This window comes from Sparus aurata, chromosome 23 (assembly GCF_900880675.1).
Source record: "Sparus aurata chromosome 23, fSpaAur1.1, whole genome shotgun sequence".
Taxonomy (NCBI): Eukaryota; Metazoa; Chordata; class Actinopteri; order Spariformes; family Sparidae; genus Sparus; species Sparus aurata.
Genome location: NC_044209.1, coordinates 7,882,937 through 7,901,808, shown reverse-complemented (window position 1 = coordinate 7,901,808; position 18,872 = coordinate 7,882,937). Strand labels below are relative to the sequence as shown.

At 43.0% G+C, this 18,872-nt stretch overlaps 3 protein-coding genes across 7 annotated transcripts in view; all 3 read left to right on the top strand.

Moving 5' to 3' along the window:
- Window positions 1-462: 462 nt before the first annotated feature.
- Window positions 463-6,781, top strand: wbp11 (WW domain binding protein 11). Its single transcript, XM_030408121.1, has 12 exons — window positions 463-643; window positions 1,173-1,259; window positions 1,387-1,418; window positions 1,515-1,608; window positions 1,857-2,053; window positions 2,203-2,336; window positions 2,440-2,606; window positions 2,729-2,965; window positions 3,271-3,396; window positions 3,501-3,782; window positions 3,903-4,088; window positions 5,571-6,781. Exons 2-12 carry the CDS (start codon window positions 1,196-1,198, stop codon window positions 6,263-6,265), a joined length of 2,214 nt encoding a protein of 737 aa, XP_030263981.1. The 5' UTR covers window positions 463-643; window positions 1,173-1,195; the 3' UTR covers window positions 6,266-6,781.
- A 700-nt stretch (window positions 6,782-7,481) lies between these two features.
- On the top strand, window positions 7,482-12,958 carry ddx47 (DEAD (Asp-Glu-Ala-Asp) box polypeptide 47). The gene is made up of 12 exons (XM_030408122.1): window positions 7,482-7,664; window positions 7,885-7,978; window positions 8,680-8,868; window positions 8,953-9,024; window positions 9,794-9,912; window positions 10,087-10,158; window positions 10,258-10,374; window positions 10,503-10,649; window positions 11,433-11,570; window positions 11,660-11,730; window positions 11,921-12,050; window positions 12,563-12,958. The coding sequence occupies exons 1-12, from the start codon at window positions 7,536-7,538 to the stop codon at window positions 12,761-12,763; spliced, it is 1,479 nt and encodes a 492-aa protein (XP_030263982.1). The 5' UTR covers window positions 7,482-7,535; the 3' UTR covers window positions 12,764-12,958.
- A 442-nt stretch (window positions 12,959-13,400) lies between these two features.
- The window catches only part of LOC115575237 (myosin-10-like), a 53,269-nt gene continuing 47,797 nt past the window's right edge, over window positions 13,401-18,872 (top strand). For 2 of the 5 annotated variants that reach the window (XM_030407106.1, XM_030407104.1), the window contains exons 1-2: window positions 13,401-13,787; window positions 15,644-16,022. In XM_030407106.1, coding sequence (XP_030262966.1) covers window positions 15,678-16,022 — 345 coding nt within the window. In that variant the 5' untranslated portion in view covers window positions 13,401-13,787; window positions 15,644-15,677. Of the gene's footprint in view, window positions 13,788-13,875; window positions 13,972-15,643; window positions 16,023-18,872 lie in introns of those variants that run through there. The other 3 variants (XM_030407107.1, XM_030407105.1, XM_030407108.1) reach the window with 3 other exon arrangements.

Below are 18,872 nucleotides of genomic sequence, written 5' to 3'. Positions count from 1 at the left end.
TTCTATTACTTGTGGAAAATTCCGTTTAGAAAGTGACTAATTAATGTAAAATGGTTACAGAGCCCCTTTTAGTTTAAGGATGAAGTTGTTTTCATAGTTTTGTATATGTCATTTGCTATGATTCCTTGAAGTGATGATTGTCGCCCCGCTGTGGTCAGCTATATTTCAGCACTGTCCAGGTCTGATTTGGACTGATAATTACTTTTCAGTTGATACTTTTCCGTGTTGGAGGTCGCGAAGTGCGATTGTAGTTAACTAATTTGACCCCTAGAGGCAGAAGCACCTCGCGAGTATCAAGGTAGCTATATAATAATTATTATTATTATTATAACATATTACACAGTAAACAGTTGCAAACACATCATTGGTGAAGATCTAAAATACCAATATTGTTTTTATTCGTGCTTTATAAAAAAGTTCAAATTTATTCGCTACTGGCCTGACTTCTTTTGATGACGTCAACTGAGCCTCATCCGGTTTGGTCACTCGCGGCAGTAAACATGGCGACCGGCTAATGCAAACGTTCATTCAGACTGGATTGATTTCTTTCTCAGAGTTTAAACTACACGTTTTACTTTCATTTTGGTGCCCATAGGTTCGACTGTAGGGCGTTCCGCTCTGCAAGTTTTTCTTGAATAAAAAGGTACATTCAAGTTTTACCTCCTGCGCTATTAACGCGGCCCTAGCTACAAGTGAAAGCTAACTAGCCTGCTAGCTATTTTTCAAGTAAAATGCTGCATGACTACATGAGATTTAGACATGTACGACGTGGAATTTGACCGTCTTTGTTGTTTTTTTCGGGCCACCTCAAATATTTTTCGATTTGGGTTACGGTTTATCTAACACAAAGTGACGTTTCGTGGTAGAAATTGTTATTTTGTTTTGCGTTTACTGTCAACTTTATGCTAACATGTTAGCTAACGGTACGCTAGCCGTCATACTCAACGAGGCGTGCAGCATTTGTTCATCTAAATCAACTATCGTTAGTTTATATCTTTCAACCATAAAAGACTGTTTTTGTCACTAGTGTATTTGATTAAATTGAACGGCCTGTCCTTTCAAGCTACCAGGGACACCGTAGAATTGATTGTGATTTGCAAATATATGCTGAAGCTGTGCATGGATGGTTTCATTTCACTTGTCATCATTTGTGGGATTTTAATCATCTCTAGGGTGAAGGAGACGAACCAGCACAATGGGGCGACGTTCAACCTCCTCCACCAAGAGTGGGAAGTTCATGAACCCCACCGACCAGGCCAGTAAGTAAAGACCACAACTAAGCTTCTGGGTCCTGTCACAACCACCTGCTGGAGAGCACTTTGTCGTTGCATTCTTTTGTTATCATAATGATAACTTATGTGTTATTGTTTTCTTCCTTCCCCGCAGGAAAGGAGGCCAGGAAGAGGGAGTTAAAAAAGGTACTCATTGTCTTATAACACAGTGCTTCATCTTCTTCAGTACAACAGTAATTTTATTTTGTTGATCACACTTTCCTTTGTCAATACTTCTGCTAGAACAAGAAGCAGAGAATGATGGTGAGGGCGGCGGTGCTGAAGATGAAGGACCCCAGACAGATCATCAGAGACATGGAGAAGCTGGATGAGATGGGTGAGGGGGCTGAGTGTCTATACAACTGTTGAAATGGCTTTGGTGCAGGTTCAAATGTGTCCGTGGCTGTCCATGTCTTTACTGTTCTCTATTTATGCCACTGCTAAATTAGGTAAAGTTCTTATAATATTTTCACAACATTTGAGGCATTTGAAGCTATTTTAATCATCACTTGCAATTTTTTCAAATCACTTTCTAACCTTAACCTTTTTCTAGAAATTAAAGCTTTTCTGTAACACCTTCAACAGAGTTTAACCCAGTCCAGCAGCCCCTGCTCAATGAGAAAGTGTTGAGGGACAAGAGGAAGAAGCTACGCGAGACGTTCGAGCGCATTGTCCGCCTGTACGAGAGAGAGAACCCCGACACCTATAAGGAGCTACGTAAACTGGAATTGGACTATGAGACCAAACGGGGGCAGCTGGCTCTGTATTTTGATTCAGTCAAGGTGTGTTTGTGTGTATATTGATTCGGATGCATATGTATGTCTTTTCTATTTCTCCTCCAGATTGTTATAGTTGTATTTTAGTCAGAGGACGTTATTACTGTGTGGTAACTCTTGATTTACTTTCTTGTCTGTTACGTCTTCTTTTTCAGAATGCAGAGTCAGTGGAGGTGGACAGTATCCCTTTACCAGATATGCCTCATGCCCCCTCCAACATCCACATCCAGGACATCCCACTACCAGGGGCTCAGCCTCCCTCCATACTAAAGAAGAGCACCGCATTTGGGTAAGCGTTATCTTGTTAAATGTTACAGCAGGTTAACTCGATGAGAGATGCGGCTTAAAATCACTTTGCCTTGGAAGTAATTCTGTTCTTATTTATTGCTCAGTAAAGGACCTCTGTCAGCATCCTCTGGACCGGTTTTGGCAACAGTGCCAGGTGTGCCACGTTTACCTCCAGGGAAGAAGCCTCCTGGGCCCCCACCTGGACCCCCACCTCCACAGGTCCTGGCACTATATGGCATTCCTTCTCGACGAGCTTATGGCACAGATACAGGTATTGCACAGACTGTTCCCTGAATGCTGATTTTCCATATAATGATAGTAGGACCTTGATTTTAGGATTACATTGCTGCTTACCCTTCTGCTTGTTGCCCTGACTCGTTCTTCCCTGATCAGAGCCTACCATTCCTGGTCTGGAAAAGGACACCATCATGGACTTAGGAAGAGATCGAGACAGCGGCAGTGACAGTGACAGAGATCGGGATGATGTGGATGACGACGAAAGCGACTCTGAAGAGGACAGTGAAGAAGAGAGAGATGAAGGCATGGATGGTGATCAGAGATTGAGTGTTGACAGGCAGGATGACGAGAGGGACAGAGACGAGGATAGAGACAGAAGTGACAGGCATGCAGGTGAGTGTTTCAGAAGTGCTTCAGCAATCTTTTATTATGTTCTTTTAAATGTATGTACTATTGGTTTCTGATCTTCTTGATTTTGTTTTCATAAATGTTATATGGTTAGGTATATTAAAAGTTTTTTTTATTATTACAGAGAGTTGTGCTTTTTGGGAAAAAGCATCAAAGTTGGTTTATGCATGCAAAGTTGAGATTTTCTGGTTTATGTGGAGGCATTCTATTCTTAGATGCACAATGCAAATGTATGCACATAAGAATATATGTTCTTCTGATGACAGTTTTATAATGTGTAACGTCTTTAGGTCGCAGTGTACGTTTCGCTGACATGACTCCAGAGGCACCGCGTGAAGGAAAGCGCAAGAAAAAGAGGCTGGTGAAGAGGACCAAGGCCATTACCCCTCTGCAGGCTATGATGTTAAGGATGGCAGGTACTATAGCACACCAGTGTCTTTGCTACATACTTACTAAGCTAGTACATCTTCATTTTTATTTCTGATGACATGGGTTGTGTTTTTGTTTTTTTAATTTACAGGTCAGTCTGTTCCTGAAGAGGAGGAAGAAGAAGAAGTAGAGGAGGAATACACAGATGACTCAGACGGCTCAGACATCGAGGACAGAGGCCCACCAGGGGAAAACCAGCCCCACCTTATACCTAATCAGCGTCTGCCACCACCTGCCGGGCCAGTGGGACAGCAAGGACCTCCACACTTGCAAGGCCCACCGATGACTGGGCCTCCACCTCTGGGTCCACCCCCAGCTCCTCCAATGAGGCCTCCTGGTCCACCCTCAGGCCCACCTCCTGGCCCACCACCAGGTTAGATGATGGAATGTATTGTATGCTCCAAATCTTGATACTAGAATAAATCCCTGGATGTGTTGTTTAAAGATGTGTTCATCATCCATATGACACTATGTTATATTATTTCATGTTCAGGTGCTCCTCCATTCTTGAGGCCTCCTGGTATGCCTGGAGGCATGAGGGGTCCAATGCCTCGTCTTCTGCCTCCTGGACCTCCACCGGGTAGACCCCCAGGTCCTCCACCAGGCCCTCCTCCAGGCCTCCCACCAGGCCCACCACCACGAGGACCCCCTCCCAGACTACCACCCCCAGCACCACCAGGTAGGCATATGTGTGCAACCACATGTACGTAGCACATAAAATCAGAACATAAACTGTATGAGTTTTAAACTCCTTATATTCTTGTCCATGCTTGAACACATGCCGAGCGAACACGACTTTACCTCTTGTTCAAACAGAACGATTTCGATTCTTTAGGTCACAATTCGATTCAATTTCGATTCAATATTGACTTAAATGCTTCGATATCGATTCAGTAATAAGTAGTAATAAACAAATAATTAATTAGAGTACCTGTTAATAATTTTTTAATTAAAAAAAGTCATCTTAAATTATAAATCTTTCCTCTAGGAAGTTCTAGTTCGAATTGAAATGTAAACAAAGGTACTCAATGTGTTTAGGTATAAAATAGTGCAACCATAGTTAAGCTGATAAAGTGCCATTTTTTCTGGGACTGCATGGTACTTTTTTTTCTGACATAAACATAGACATGACCTCCGCCCTCCGGCTAGACACGAGGGGGTAAAACGTTGACACTGACCCCCCCTCCCTCCCCGGAGGAGAGTGCTACTCGCGGGCGCATGGTGCAGCGGCCAGTGTGAGACTGGCTGCACTGGGAGTTTACTGTCTCCGAAAGAGCGGTGCGTCAGACATCGGCTACCCGCCTCCGCAGCTCCGACAGTGTTTCCGTGGCGCATCACCCTCCGACCCTCGAGCGAGGTCACGGGCGAGACGCTTCCAGCTGCTTGAGGCAGGGACCGAGAGGTCCGGCGAGGGACAGCAGGTGGTCGCTCGTCCGAATCGATTCAGAGGATTTTATGAATCGATATTGAATTGGGAAAAAATATATTGCAATGCATTGATGAATCGATATTTTTACCCACCCCTAATGACTGGGCATGCACCTGCATGGAGGAAGCAGCAGATTGTAGGCTCAGAGGGTGATCGCTTAATAATAAATAAAATACTACAATACTTACTTTTACTTACTCTTCACTACTTCCAGTAGTACATATTAATGGTACTAGGGCTGGTACCAAGGCAACAGGTAATCTTTCCTCAAAACAGGACAAAAATGTTGAGGTGGGGAAACATGACTGCCCTTCACAGAATCCTCCTTGATAATGCTGTTTTAAGCAAATCATTGTCCCTTGTCTGTTTTTTTCTTATCCATCATTGTGTTTTCAATATCCATTAGTCTTCCTAGATTAAGACAATATAACATCCATTCCATCAATGTACAAACTCAAATAAAGACCAATACACTTTCACATATACCAGTGATGCTACATAAAATGATAGGAAAAAGAAGTCTGCAGGCGTCATCATTTTCAAAAGTGTTTTCCACCATCCAGATGTGTATGCACAGAAAAAGTTATGTTTTTTAAATGTGCTAACAAGGCCGTACACATCATTACATATACATGTCTGTATAAACCTACATTATATTTCAAATCTATCAAGCTCAAAGATGAATGTCTCATAAATTGCTCATCAAAATGCATCTCTCGTGTCTTTTCTCAGGTATACCACCTCCTCCCCCAAGAGCCGGAGGGCCCCCGCGTCCACTCGCCCCACCACTGTCCCTCTTTCCTCCACCTCTCAACTCCAATGTGCTCAGTGCTCCTCCCAACATTGTCCAGCGACAAAAAGGCGCAGGATCCAACCAGGATGGTCCACAGAGCAACATGCCTCCTCCAGCCATGCCTATGCCCATGCGACCTGGTGTCATGCAGATGCCTCCTCCACCAGGGACAGCTGCCGCCGCCACAGGCCCAAATGCTGGCAACAACCCACCAGGCCACCACCACACAGCCACCATCGAAAAGCGAGCAAACATCACCTCCGTTGCAGCAGCTGGAGGCAGCCTGGCAGCAGGTGCCGGCTCTGGTGGTGCCACCATCTCTGCCAAACCTCAGATTATCAATCCAAAGGCGGAGGTCACCCGCTTCGTGCCCACAGCACTGAGGGTGCGCAGAGACAAGAGTGGAGCAATGCCCGGGGCAGCACCTGGGCCTCTGGAGAAGTCAGTGGGGGGAGTTGGAGGAAGGAGGGGTGATGATGGTATGGGAGGTGGACAGGGGCAGAAACAGCAGGCCGCAGCTGCTCAGATGGGATTGGTCAACCCAGTCCAGATGGGTGCTGTGTCTCAGTCCAACATGAAGACTAAGGACCAGGTTTATGAAGCCTTTATGAGGGAGATGGAGGGACTCCTCTGAGACTCAAGAGGGAGCTGGGGCGCTCTGAACGAAAGGAGTGTATTTGTTTTTGTGTTTTTTTTGTGCAGAGTTATAGAGGTAGCTTTCTTCAAGGCTGTCAGCAAGATCAGTTTGTCTTCAGTAACAAAGGAAAAACTGCTACACTCTCATCAAACTCGTCTTCATTTGATCTGGACTTTTATTTGTCATATCAAAGAGAATGTGAATTTGATGTACGTGAGAAATCAGATTCTATATAATTGGAAAAAAAATGTTAGGTTGCTAAAGAACACTATTCTCTGCACTGGAAAAAAAAAAAACATGTGCTCTTTGTCTCCATTCTGTTTGTTTTTTTTTCCTCCGGCCAGCTATTTGTGAATTTCCTTTTTTTGTATTATTTTATGACTGACTATTTTATCGATGATCTGCTAAACCTGTACGACATACAAATTTGAGGTGGAGAATGTTTGTTAACCACTGACAAAATACATGTCTGAAAGTGTTTTCTGCAGCATAATAAACGCGTCATAAACTGTTTTCACCTCATGTTTCATTGTGATGTGATTAAGGAGATAATATAGGCGGGGTAATTAATGAACCATTCAGTCACAAGGCTGTTCAAAGTTCTGTTACAGAGAAAGACATTAAAATTGCCTTTTAAAGATGGTAAAAACAACCAAAGACAAGTAAATTAAAAGTTAGAAATGTTAAATAAGTTATGTATTTGATTTATTCAGTTATGAAATGTAACCAAGTACATTAAGTCAAGTACTGTATTTTTCAGGTAGTCCCTTTCACTTCATTTTGGAGAATTTCTTTTTTACTTTTAATACATTACATTTATTTGAAAACTTTAGCTATTAGTTACTTTGCAGATTTTCAGGCTGCATCAGAGCTAACATATCTAATTTAATGTAGCTTATTAAATTAGATTTAATTAGAAATCAGATTTCAAAATATATTAAGAAACTGACTTTGAGGAATCTCAAATAGGAAACATATTTAGAGTTATTTAACACTTTTTTTGTTTACTACATAATTCCTTATGTGTTCATTCATAGTTTTGATGCCTTCGGTGAGAATCTACAATGTAAATAGTCATGAAAATAAAGAAAAAACATTAAATGAGAAGGTGTGTCCAAACTTTTGACTGGTAGTGTATATACAAAAAGTGTGTGCGTGCTGGCAAACAAGGACACGCTTAAAACAACAATTCCCGCCATCCATTGCGGCGCGAAGCTGTTTCCGCATTTGCGCATTGAGGACCTGACGACACGTTGGGGCGAAAAGCATGGCGGACGTTGAGGAAAACGTGAAGCCAAACACAGATGAAACACTCGGCGGTTCGGGTAGTGATGATGATAACAGTCAGTCTGATGGCGGTGAAGTCGATGAGACGGTGAAGAGCTTCAAGGACCTGGTAGGTTCATCTCACAGTGAAGAGGAGACGCCATTTTAGCAACGTCAACAAGCAGCAGCATAGCAGTTTGAGCTAGCTGAACTAAGCTAGTTAAGCCCGTGTGTTTATCATATGAAATATACCTCCAGTCTGGCTGTGGTGAAATAACTGTTGTAATTTGGTTTTAAAACATTATCAGCAGCTGACAAAGGTCTTTACCCGGTGTCTTTGTCGTTCACAGGGTGTCACTGAGGTTCTCTGTGAGGCTTGTGACCAGCTGGGATGGAAGACTCCAACAAAAATTCAGGTGGAAGCTATACCTGTAGCCCTGCAAGGTGAGTGGCATGTTTCTGGCAACTGAGTCTACCAGAGAAGGAATGCTGCTGCTGATGTCACTGTGTTGTTTCTGTGTCAGGGTACCTGTACCACAGTGTACCAGTACTCCGTTAGTCCTGCGTGCACAACGTTACAGGAGTAAACACACTCACATGACAACACATAACTATCAACTACATGTGCCTGATTATGCAGAAGTGTTAGCCTTGTCAGCACTACATCAGTACATTACATTATTATATTGTTATCACCGATACATTAAACATTTAAGCTGCATTGCAATGTTGTAGCTGTTGGTTGCAGTGGACATAGTTCTACCTATTATAGTTTAATGAACTGCGTGACAATGCATCATTTTTTGGAACCGGCCCTCTAAGTCTACATCTTTAGTGATCGACCGTGTGCAGGATGTTTTTGTGTTTTTCCCAGTCTGTGTTTTTGTTCCGTGTGTTGTTCAAGGCCTTCTAACATTGTTTTTAAATTCTCAATCAGCAAGCAAACCCTTTGCAATATCTGCTGAATAAATGGGTGAATAAAAAGTACGCTGTATCGGGTACTTTTGTGATTATTTGATTAGCTTTTTGGTCTGTAAAATGTCAGAAAAGACAAAAAAAAAAAAAAAAGTTGGTCAGTAAAGAGGTAAAGAAACGAGAAAACGAACTTCACTAAAGTCTTTTTGTGCCTTCTTCTTGAACTACAGGCAAGGATGTTATCGGCCTGGCAGAGACTGGTTCAGGAAAGACGGGTGCCTTTGCTCTGCCTATCCTCCAGTCACTGCTGTCCTCACCCCAGAGGCTTCACACCCTCGTCCTCACCCCCACCAGGGAGTTGGCATTTCAGATCTCTGAGCAGTTTGAGGCCCTGGGCTCCAGCATTGGTGTTAAGTGCGGTACGTGTCCAATCAAATGGTTTACTTAGATCCAGATGGTATTCTTCAGCTCTGTGCCTGAAACTTGTCTCATTTGTGTTGCAGCTGTCATTGTCGGAGGAATCGATATGATGTCCCAGTCTTTGGTGTTGGCTAAAAAACCACACATTGTTATTGGTATGGCAATGATTGAAACTGTAATGAGTATTTCATTTAATTTACATCAACACTGAATTCATGGTCTTCTGCATGTGTGTGTATTTACCTGCGCGGAACTGATGTGTTTCAAATAATGACCAATATTCAAGTTATTCATGCTAAAATTGAAAATCCCTATTTAATCTTACCAGCACCCAAAGCAAGCAAAAGTATTCATTTTACATATAAATAAACAGTATTGGATTATGTTTGGGAGAAGAAAGACCTGCATTTCCCTTTCCCTAAGCCTAACCCACAGAAGTTAATGAACTTTCTGCCAGATCATAAATTGTGTAGTGATGCCTGAAACTAGAGCTGTAATACCTCCCTTCACTTTGTTATAGGAAACATTAAAGGTCTGATATTATTTTAATTATCAGGTTTATATTTTTATATTGGGTGTCTACTAGGAAGTGTTTATATATTCTTTAAAGTTAAAAAAAAAACAACATTACTTTTATAATGGTAGCTATTTCAGCAGCACCTCTGTTCTCCCTCTGTCTGATCGCTCCCTTATAGTGCATGTCTCTTTAAGGCCCCCCTCCAAAAAAATCCTAGTCTGCTCCCATTGGTCAGCTCCCACAGGCCTGAGCCCACACTGACGACTTGTTTGAAGGCTCGGTTTCTGTAAACAGGCTGTTTATCTCTCAGTGGATCGGGCTTTTTAATACTTACGTAGTATTTATGTGGCACCTACACCTGCGTTAGACATGGAAATCTCATTTAAGTGAATGTAATGTGTTTACAGCCACACCTGGTCGGTTGATAGACCACATGGAGAACACAAAGGGCTTCTCCCTCCGAGCTCTGAAGTACCTGGTCATGGATGAAGCAGACAGAATCCTCAACATGGACTTTGAGACTGAGGTAGGTAGTTAGAAACTTTCATTGTTTTCATTCAGGGCAATATGTTCCCACTATATTTAGCTTAATTTCCTTCAATTCTCTGTATTAAAATAGGAGGAAACACAGTCACTGAAGTGGAAACGTTCCTTATTTTTTACATTTCAATAAAAAAAAATATGAAACTTTTCCTTCCAGGTGGATAAAATCTTGAAGGTGATTCCCAGAGATAGGCGCACCTTCTTGTTCTCTGCCACCATGACCAAAAAGGTAGACATTAGTCCTGCTTTGTTCTGTGTCACTGGCTGCTGGTGCTGCAAGTACACCAGGTGGCAGAAGAGTACTGACAGTCTCTGATTTATTCTACAGGTCCAGAAACTCCAGAGGGCAGCTCTGAAAGATCCTGTGAAGTGTGCGGTATCCACCAAATACTCTACAGTAGACAAACTGCAGCAATATTACGTCTTTATACCATCAAAGTACAAGGTAGATCACACTGAAATGCACATTCTCTTATCATGTGTTAATGTCTGGAAACAAATCCTGTAAATAAATAATGCTGATATTTCTGAAAAGCATATTTAAGGTTGTTGCCTTGTGCCTGTTTCCGACAGGACTGTTACCTGGTCTCCATCCTGAACGAGCTGGCAGGCAACTCGTTTATAATTTTCTGCAGCACGTGTAACAATGCCCAGCGGGTGGCGCTGTTGTTGAGGAACCTTGGCATCACTGCTATCCCTCTTCATGGCCAGATGACTCAGGTAGACAGCCTCTGAGGAACACACATACACACATACACACACTCCCTGGAATCACTTGGCTCCAGGAATTGCAAACATTTGTCCTCTTAGCTCTGCTTTGTTTTTCTCTGTTTACACATTTTCCAAAAACAGATTCTGGTCTTCTCTGCTGAACCACACCATCATTTATAAAGCCTGTCAATAATTGTGCAGAGCTGTCCTCTGCATTTTCTGCAGCTTACATTAAAAATCAAATGTTCCAGAGTTGTACTGATGAATAGACCAATGAAACGACAGAAAGTTTTAGATAATTTTCTTTTTTTTTTTCTTTTTTTTTTAAAAGCAAAAATGACAGTGTGCTGGTTTCTAAGTTCTACTTATTGTCTCGTAAACAGAATATCATTCTTGGATTGTTGATCACACCTTTTAGGATATTTTAAGATTTTACTGTGCACTTCAGGAAATAGTGACAAGATCTTTTCCATCTTCAGTTTTCACTGCTTTCATGTCTTTACTGATGAGCATATCCATCAGTCTTTTATTCCTCCCTTTTATAGTAAATATAAGATGATAAATAAAGTGCTGTGGACACACTAGTGCAGCCAAACTACTCTGCATAGTTCTTCTTAATTTACTGTTATTATCATTAGTAATTCATGTGATGTTATTATGTACTTTGAATACATACACTCACATACTGAATGAAGCTTTTTAGGAAGAGTTCCCATTCGTGCAAAACTTCTCTGCAGTGTCTGTTTTGCTGTCTTGTTATTCACTCTGGCTTCTCCTCCCTGCGTCGGGCAGAACAAACGTCTTGGAGCGCTGAACAAATTCAAGTCCAAGTCTCGATCGGTGCTGCTGGCAACCGACGTGGCCTCCAGAGGACTTGACATTCCTCATGTCGACTGCGTCATCAACTACGACATCCCCACGCACTCCAAGGTACGTCAGTGCTGACGTTCACATTCCTGGTTATTTGATGATTGATTGATTTGACTTTAATGTATCTTTGGATCTGTCTGCCCTCATAGGACTACATCCACAGAGTCGGACGAACAGCCAGAGCAGGACGGTCGGGGAAATCCATCACTTTTGTCACTCAGTAAGCCCGTCCTCTCTGATGTCTTGAGAATTGATTAGATCCACATTTTTTGAATTATTCTGACTTTATTGTTACTGTTAAACTTATTGAGCTTGTTTGCCACCTTTTTATGATAGGTTTCTGTTTATGTGCCAAGTAAATAAGTGAGAATGAGTTGACTTCAGTAAACTGACACATTCTGTTATCTCAGATATGACGTGGAGCTTTTCCAGCGAATCGAAACTCTGATTGGAAAGAAACTTCCCGCCTTCCCGACCCAGGAAGAGGAAGTGATGATGTTGGTGGAGAGGGTGAGCGAGGCCCAGAGATATGCCCGGCTGGTAAGTCATCTTTTCCGTCCAAATAACTGGAACATCCTGTCAGACAGACAAATCAAATATTCTTCATTGTTAGAAATAGACTGAAAGGACATATTGACAGATAAAACACGTGAATAACACATGTTACGATTGAGAGTGATGGAAAGCTAGTTGGCAAGTGAGCAGAAACATTTACAGCTGCTCTGTTGTCTAGTGGTGTGGCAGCTTTATACTTTTGTACAACTGGCTTGTAACATAATATTTTACGTTGCCCTTGCTACCAAGCAATACTTTGCTGTGCCTATTATTATGAAGATATTACATCATGTCTTTTTATTATACTTAACAAAATTACTGTTATCGAAGGGGTTTTTCTTGTGTCCTTCCTGTAAGTTCCTTGTAGCTGCTTTCCAGATTTGGGAGAAAGAACGGATGTCATATCTGTATTGTTTACTGATTATTATTTTATTTTTTTAAATGTAAAATTAAAAAATTAACATTAAATTGTTCAAACAAAATCTCGTCTTCCTCAGGAAATGAAGGAGCAGGGTGAGAAAAGGAAACGGCCCAGAGGAGGAGACGGAGACGAGGATGACACAGAACAAGCAAGCGGAGTGAGGAAGAAAGTGAAGGGTGGACCAGGAGGAGGAGGAAGAGGAGGTGGAGGTGGAGGTGGTGGAGGACGAGGAGGGATGAAGAAGCGAGGTGGAGCAGCGTGGAGGGGAAGACGCTGAAGCCTCTGACACGAACAGACTGTACATACCCACAACATATGATGCCTCTCTTGTTTATTCAGTGTCCAACTTGAGCATGTTTTCCTGTATTCAGTATGGAAGAAAACTAATTAATTATAGAAAACATACTTTTTGCTGCCCCTGTATGAGAGTTTTCCATTTGTAATAAAAAAAAATGCCTCAGTAAAACCCAAAGACTGTTTGCGTGTTGAGGGTGAAACGGTGCTGTTGCTGCTTTCAGACACAAGGGGGCGGTGTTTCCCGTCTACAGCGTTTTAAAAGGAGAAAAGCCACACATCGACATAATTTTGTTTTATTGTTTTTTATATTTATGCAATTATATTTGAAAAAGAATGCGAGATACCAAATGAATGTTCAGCAGTGATAATGCGAGTTATTTTAGAAGTCATGTAGGCAAGCAACAGTTGCAATATATTTGTTATTTTTCATGCATGTTATTGATTGGCAGCTAATTGGGGGGGTTGGTTCATTCCAGCCAATCACGGCGAGGGAAAGAAGGGGACCGCAAAGTGAGAGCCCAATTGTCTGTGGGCTGCATCCAGTGGGTGTGAGCAATGCATAGATATTTGGGGGATAGATTTTAAACGTGGATAATCACACCATAATATCCTGGGAAAAGTGATGATTAATGTGTTTGTTCATGAGGTAAAGCGTACCATGACTGGCCTGAGCGCACTCAGCCCACATCACCGCCCAGGTGAACCCTCCCACGCGGTGTCACAGTGGGTGTATTGATGATCTGCATGGTCACTCTCTATGTGAGCGCACAGTCCATCGTAGGCGGGGAGCCGCAGCAGCAGCAGCAGCGGTCAAGTGTGCTCGGGTTTAGGAGGGGCTCCAGTGTAGAGGCAGCGCTCACTGTGCCTGTGCTGCATACCAAAGCCCAAATACATGCCTGCATATCAATTGTGTGTGGTAGCTAGTCGCACACAGGGTCGCAACAGGGGGATATCGGAGCGCTCGGTGAACAGGATCTGACCGCTGCTTCGCTTACTGACACCAGGTGAGTTATTATCACTGTTGTTGTTATTATTCTCATTCACAACGAGGACACGGAGGAGAGAGAGCATGGCGGGGAGGGGGGGAGTTGGACCACCGGTGTTGAGGATGGAGGATGGACGGTGCCCTGGAAACTTAGTTCGGCTGTTTGGTTAGTGAGTTCAGAGCCCACCGTTTGTAATTCTCAGGTAGGTCAACGTTAGCCTGACTTGCTGACCTGTTCGTCACCCCATACGTGTTATGGAGGTGTCGGTGAAACAAAGTGCTAAAGCTAGCCTCACGAGAACTATTTAATTCGAGCTAAACTAAACTTGACACCTTCCCTGAAGATAGGTGTTTGTTTGTTTTTTGGCTTATTCTTCTGGTAATATACATACTTTTAGCTGACATTAGCGACCTTATTTATCATATCCTCGTATCAAAATGAGCTTAATTGGTTAGTTGCGCAGGTGAGTTAGCGCAGATATTAGCCTAATGTAAGTAAACAGGACCCCTCCTCCCGGACTGTTTGTTGACTCTGCTTTCTGGGGACTTGCCAATGCACAGTCACCGTATCTGTTGTATAAGCGCCATCTGTACAGACGAGTGCGGGTTGTAGATATTATCGGGGCGATACGGTGCTGTGTTAACAGCGGGGTATTCCCTGCTGCGGGGCTGACAAGCCAGTAACGGGCCATTCGCGACGTCCAGTTCGATCCGTCGTGAGCGCGGAGCAGCCTACGCAGTATGCGCATCAGTGTCGTGCGGCTCCGTTCAGCGAGAGGAAGAAGCGCACACCACCAGACCCGCACTAAAACCTGGCTTTAAAATGTGGCCGACTTTTAATTCGTGTGTCATGCTCTGAGCTGGTGTCATACGGTGTGCCCTGCGTATCACTCTGTCATTCCATATATCAGGGGTAGACCGATTGTCAGCCCAGGCCGATTTTTTCCAATTATTGGTGATTTTTTCCATCAGATTGCTGATAAAAATGTACTACTTTGGCTCCCATGCAGCACCATCTCACAAAATGTCACACCGAGGACAGTATCTGATGTGTAACATCTGTCACAGTAATAAACACTGAATAATCGGAATCAGCAAAGCAACGAGTGGCAAGCTGTATCAAGTAAATGTTGTGGAGAGGAGATATAAAGTATAAAGAAGTACCTGAAAATTGTGCTCAAGAACTATACTTGAGTAAATTCTACTTTTTTTGTAGTTTTTTTCCATCACTTAATGAGTATCGGTCCCAAATATCGGTTTTCAGTGTCCTTGATTTCTAATCATCGGCATCGGCCCTAAAAAAGTCATATCAGTGGACCCCTACCACATAAGACTGCAGGAGATTTATTTTGTCACAGTCCCCTATCATACAGAATGATCTGAGTGTTTATATTACGATTTGTCATATATGTATTGCATATTTACAGTTAATGTCATTGTTAGAAATCGACTGAAAGGACAAATTGACAGATATAACACGTGAATAACACGTGTTATGTTTGAGAGTGATGGGAAGCTAGTTGGCAAGTGAGCAGAAACATTTACAGCTGCTCTGTAGTCTCGTGGTGTGGCAGCTTTATACTTTTGTACAACTGGCTTATAACATAATATTTTACGTTGCCCTTGCTACCAAGCAATACTTTGCTGTTGGCCTATTATTATGAAGATATTACATCATGTCTTTTTATTATACTTAACAAAATTACAAATAATCATAAAGTGAAAGTCCACTATCCCTTTGTTGAGTCTGTACTGATCACAGACGGTGTGGTGGGCTGTTAAAGAGTTTTAGAAGACGCATGACACGTGTATGTGGTGTCTGATATTTTGTATCCCATATAAAATGTCTAAAGTACCACTCCCTGTCTGTTCTAGGTGGCCACGTTGCTCTGGTAAACCCGCAGCTAAGATGTCTCATCGGAGTGGGCAAGAGGACCCAGAGCGGTACCTGTTCGTGGACCGGGCTGTGGTTTACAACCCAGCCACGCAGGCCGACTGGACGGCCAAGAAGCTGGTGTGGGTACCCTCAGAGCGCCATGGCTTTGAGGCGGCCAGCATCCGGGAGGAGCGCGGCGAGGAGGTGCAGGTGGAGCTGGCTGAGAACGGCAAGAAGGTTGTGATCAACAAGGACGACATCCAGAAGATGAACCCGCCCAAGTTCAGCAAGGTGGAAGACATGGCTGAGCTCACCTGCCTGAACGAGGCGTCTGTGCTGCACAACCTGAAGGACCGCTACTACTCGGGTCTCATATACGTGAGTGACTTCAACCAAGACCCTACGAAGATTGTCTGTTTTTCTTACTGTGTATACTTTCCACAGTGGGGAATGATTAACTTTAAATCTCAAAGACCCCCTGTGTCTCACAGCTGTGGATTGAATTTCACCCGAAGCTTTTATCATTTTGAAATGATCTGCAGTGTTGTTGCTTGATGCACACCAGTCTTTACTTTGAGCTGTCTTTTGCATTCTTATGTTGCAGTAGGATCTGATGTGTCAGTGTTTGTTTGGGAACAGAGAGGGCACTGAGCTTTTTGCTGCTCTGAGTGAATCCTGACCACACAGACACACAAATATTTGCACACAGTATGAGTGACAGGCCTCGCTGGTCTTTAAACATTGCCAGACTTTAACCGCCGCTGAATCATCTCTCCTTAGAGCCTCTAGGTTATAGATTGTTACCTCCCATCATGGTTTCCCTCTCACCTCAGCTCAAAGGCAAGCCTCCTCCATAAACACGACTGGTTTCAGTTTGTTTGTCCTGCCCCGTGCTCCTACTGGCAGGCCCTTTTTGATCACAGAGATGGCTTGACCTCGCTCTATCTTTTGCGGCAGACCTACTGTGCAAAAATAAACAAATGTGGCCCAACGTATAGGGTGCAAAGAAGGATTCAGTGACCTAAGGTTCACTCAGATCCATAAGACCAACATATTTAAATGTAATAATGCATTTGATTTATTAGAGTTCTTTGGAAAAACTCCCTGAAAACAGCAATTGTTGCATAGCCACTGTCCCCATAATCCAGTTTGACTACAGATGGAGCTGCTCTGTGATGTTCTAGTTGTGATCTTGACCCATTTAGTGACATGTTTTCCAGGAATAGAATGTGGGTTGGCTATCACCTGAGAGACTCTGGTTCAGAGACTGCAGGGGCAGTTGTTGCACTGACAATATATCTCCCCATCACACATCATGATAGAACACCATCACTGGCTCTTGATGCTTCAGCGAAGGTGTTATTGTCGATTTCCCATATATGCTTTGAATTGACAAGTCGGCCAGTTCTCTCTTTTTTTTCTCTCTCTCATACCATGGTGTCATGGTTTCCACGTCTTTGTGGTTCAGATTTGGCTTTGGAGCTTGTTAATTTGCCCCATGGCCAAGAGAAATTGAAAACATGTGTCTGGCTGTTTTGGTTTTCTATCAGGAAGAGAATTTTCCCGTTCAGTTCGCTCTTAGAAGAAGAAACCCCCAACTTTTTCCAGTGTGTTTGACTTACCCCCCAAAGTTCAGCTACATCCACTGCAGACATAATATAATGCTCCCCCAGGCTGTGTCCTTAGTTGGGGTGGATGGAAGGAAGGACTTCCCTATCTGAATCATAGATCTGCTAAAGTCTGCTGCTCTGCTGCCCTTTTAACCGGTATGGTTTTACTGGGTATGCATACTGCAGTCTGTAGTTTACTTCACTTTCAGATATTCAAGTGGCTCCTCTGCCCTCAGTTACTTTGCAATTAGGCACATTTTTAAAATAGATATAAGTAAACTGGTTATTTTGAATCAAAATCCAACAAAAAAATTATAACAAAAAGATATACCACAATTCCCAATACTGTAATAATGCAAGTTGTTGTTTTCTGATTCTCCACTGAGGTCCAAACACCCACAAAGATTAGGGAAATTAGACACACCATTTTTGCACTCAGCTATAAAACAGTGACTACAAACTGGACTTTTGCTTCTGTCTTCTGTCGGTAGCTGAAAGTAAATGCTGCGAGGGCTTGAACTATCAGAAATGTTTAGCGCTGCAAGCCAAACCCCCAAAGTTCTTGTGTTTATGGAAAGTCAAGCATCGGAGCGGGGACTTTTTGAGGTATCGTATAATGAACTTTAATTTAGATCCTGGTCCCTGCGGTGGAAAAGCACAAAGTTCCTTCAAAGGTTCCTCATCCCTGGCTAACACTGATTAATTACTTCATCAACCACATACCACAAACATACAATACATTCATTACCAACAGAAATCCTTATTTTGCCACTTAAACATCTGTCCACATCTTAGTAATATTGGCAAAATTGTGATCATGTTCTCTCTCTTTGCCTGTTTTTTTTTTTTCTGTGAATTGCGATCGCACACCTTTTGAAGCTAACTCTGCAGTTTAGGGCCTTTGTGCGGTAGCTATGATTGATTCCTCTCTCCCATGCCGGCTCCTTCTGTGGCCCTCTGCCCATCTGACGGCTCCATCCGTGCGAAGTCAGTCGGCGTGTTTAGCCAACTCATTTATTGTAGCAGCTTGCTATCTGTGAGGCGGTGAGTCAGAGGCTAGCCGCAGCACTACACACAAGGCTACACCACACTAGCGGGGCTACAAGCAGGCCTTTGTGTCGTTAGATAAGCCTCAGCTGTCAGAAAGCCTCAGCATTCTTCCATGGCAAAAAGATCGTCCGTCTGTCTGTCTCCCGCCGCCCACTTCAGCTCTGCTGCTGCCGCTCAGTGTCCGTCCTGTCTTCACCAACTCGTTCCCACACTCTCTCTCTCTGTGCCTCGCTGCCCCTGGACAACAGTGACATGGACTCTGTCTGTCATTCATCTCGATCTCACCTAATTCACTTTATGACATCTCGATTATTTCTGTTATGAGTGCTATTTGTGTGCAAAGCCGAACTTGCCCCATTTTCCTACTCAAATGTAGTTCTATTTTTTAATGCTGGGTCTGCTGCAGGGCAACAGGTAAAGCAGCACAAATGCAAATAAAAGTGCACAGTCATGCTCCTTCTCATATCCCTGTGGCTTAAAGTCACTTGCAACCTTCGATATCTGTTCGCTTTTCTCATGTCCCCATGATTTTGGAAAACATAACCATGAATTTGTGAGTATGAGTTAA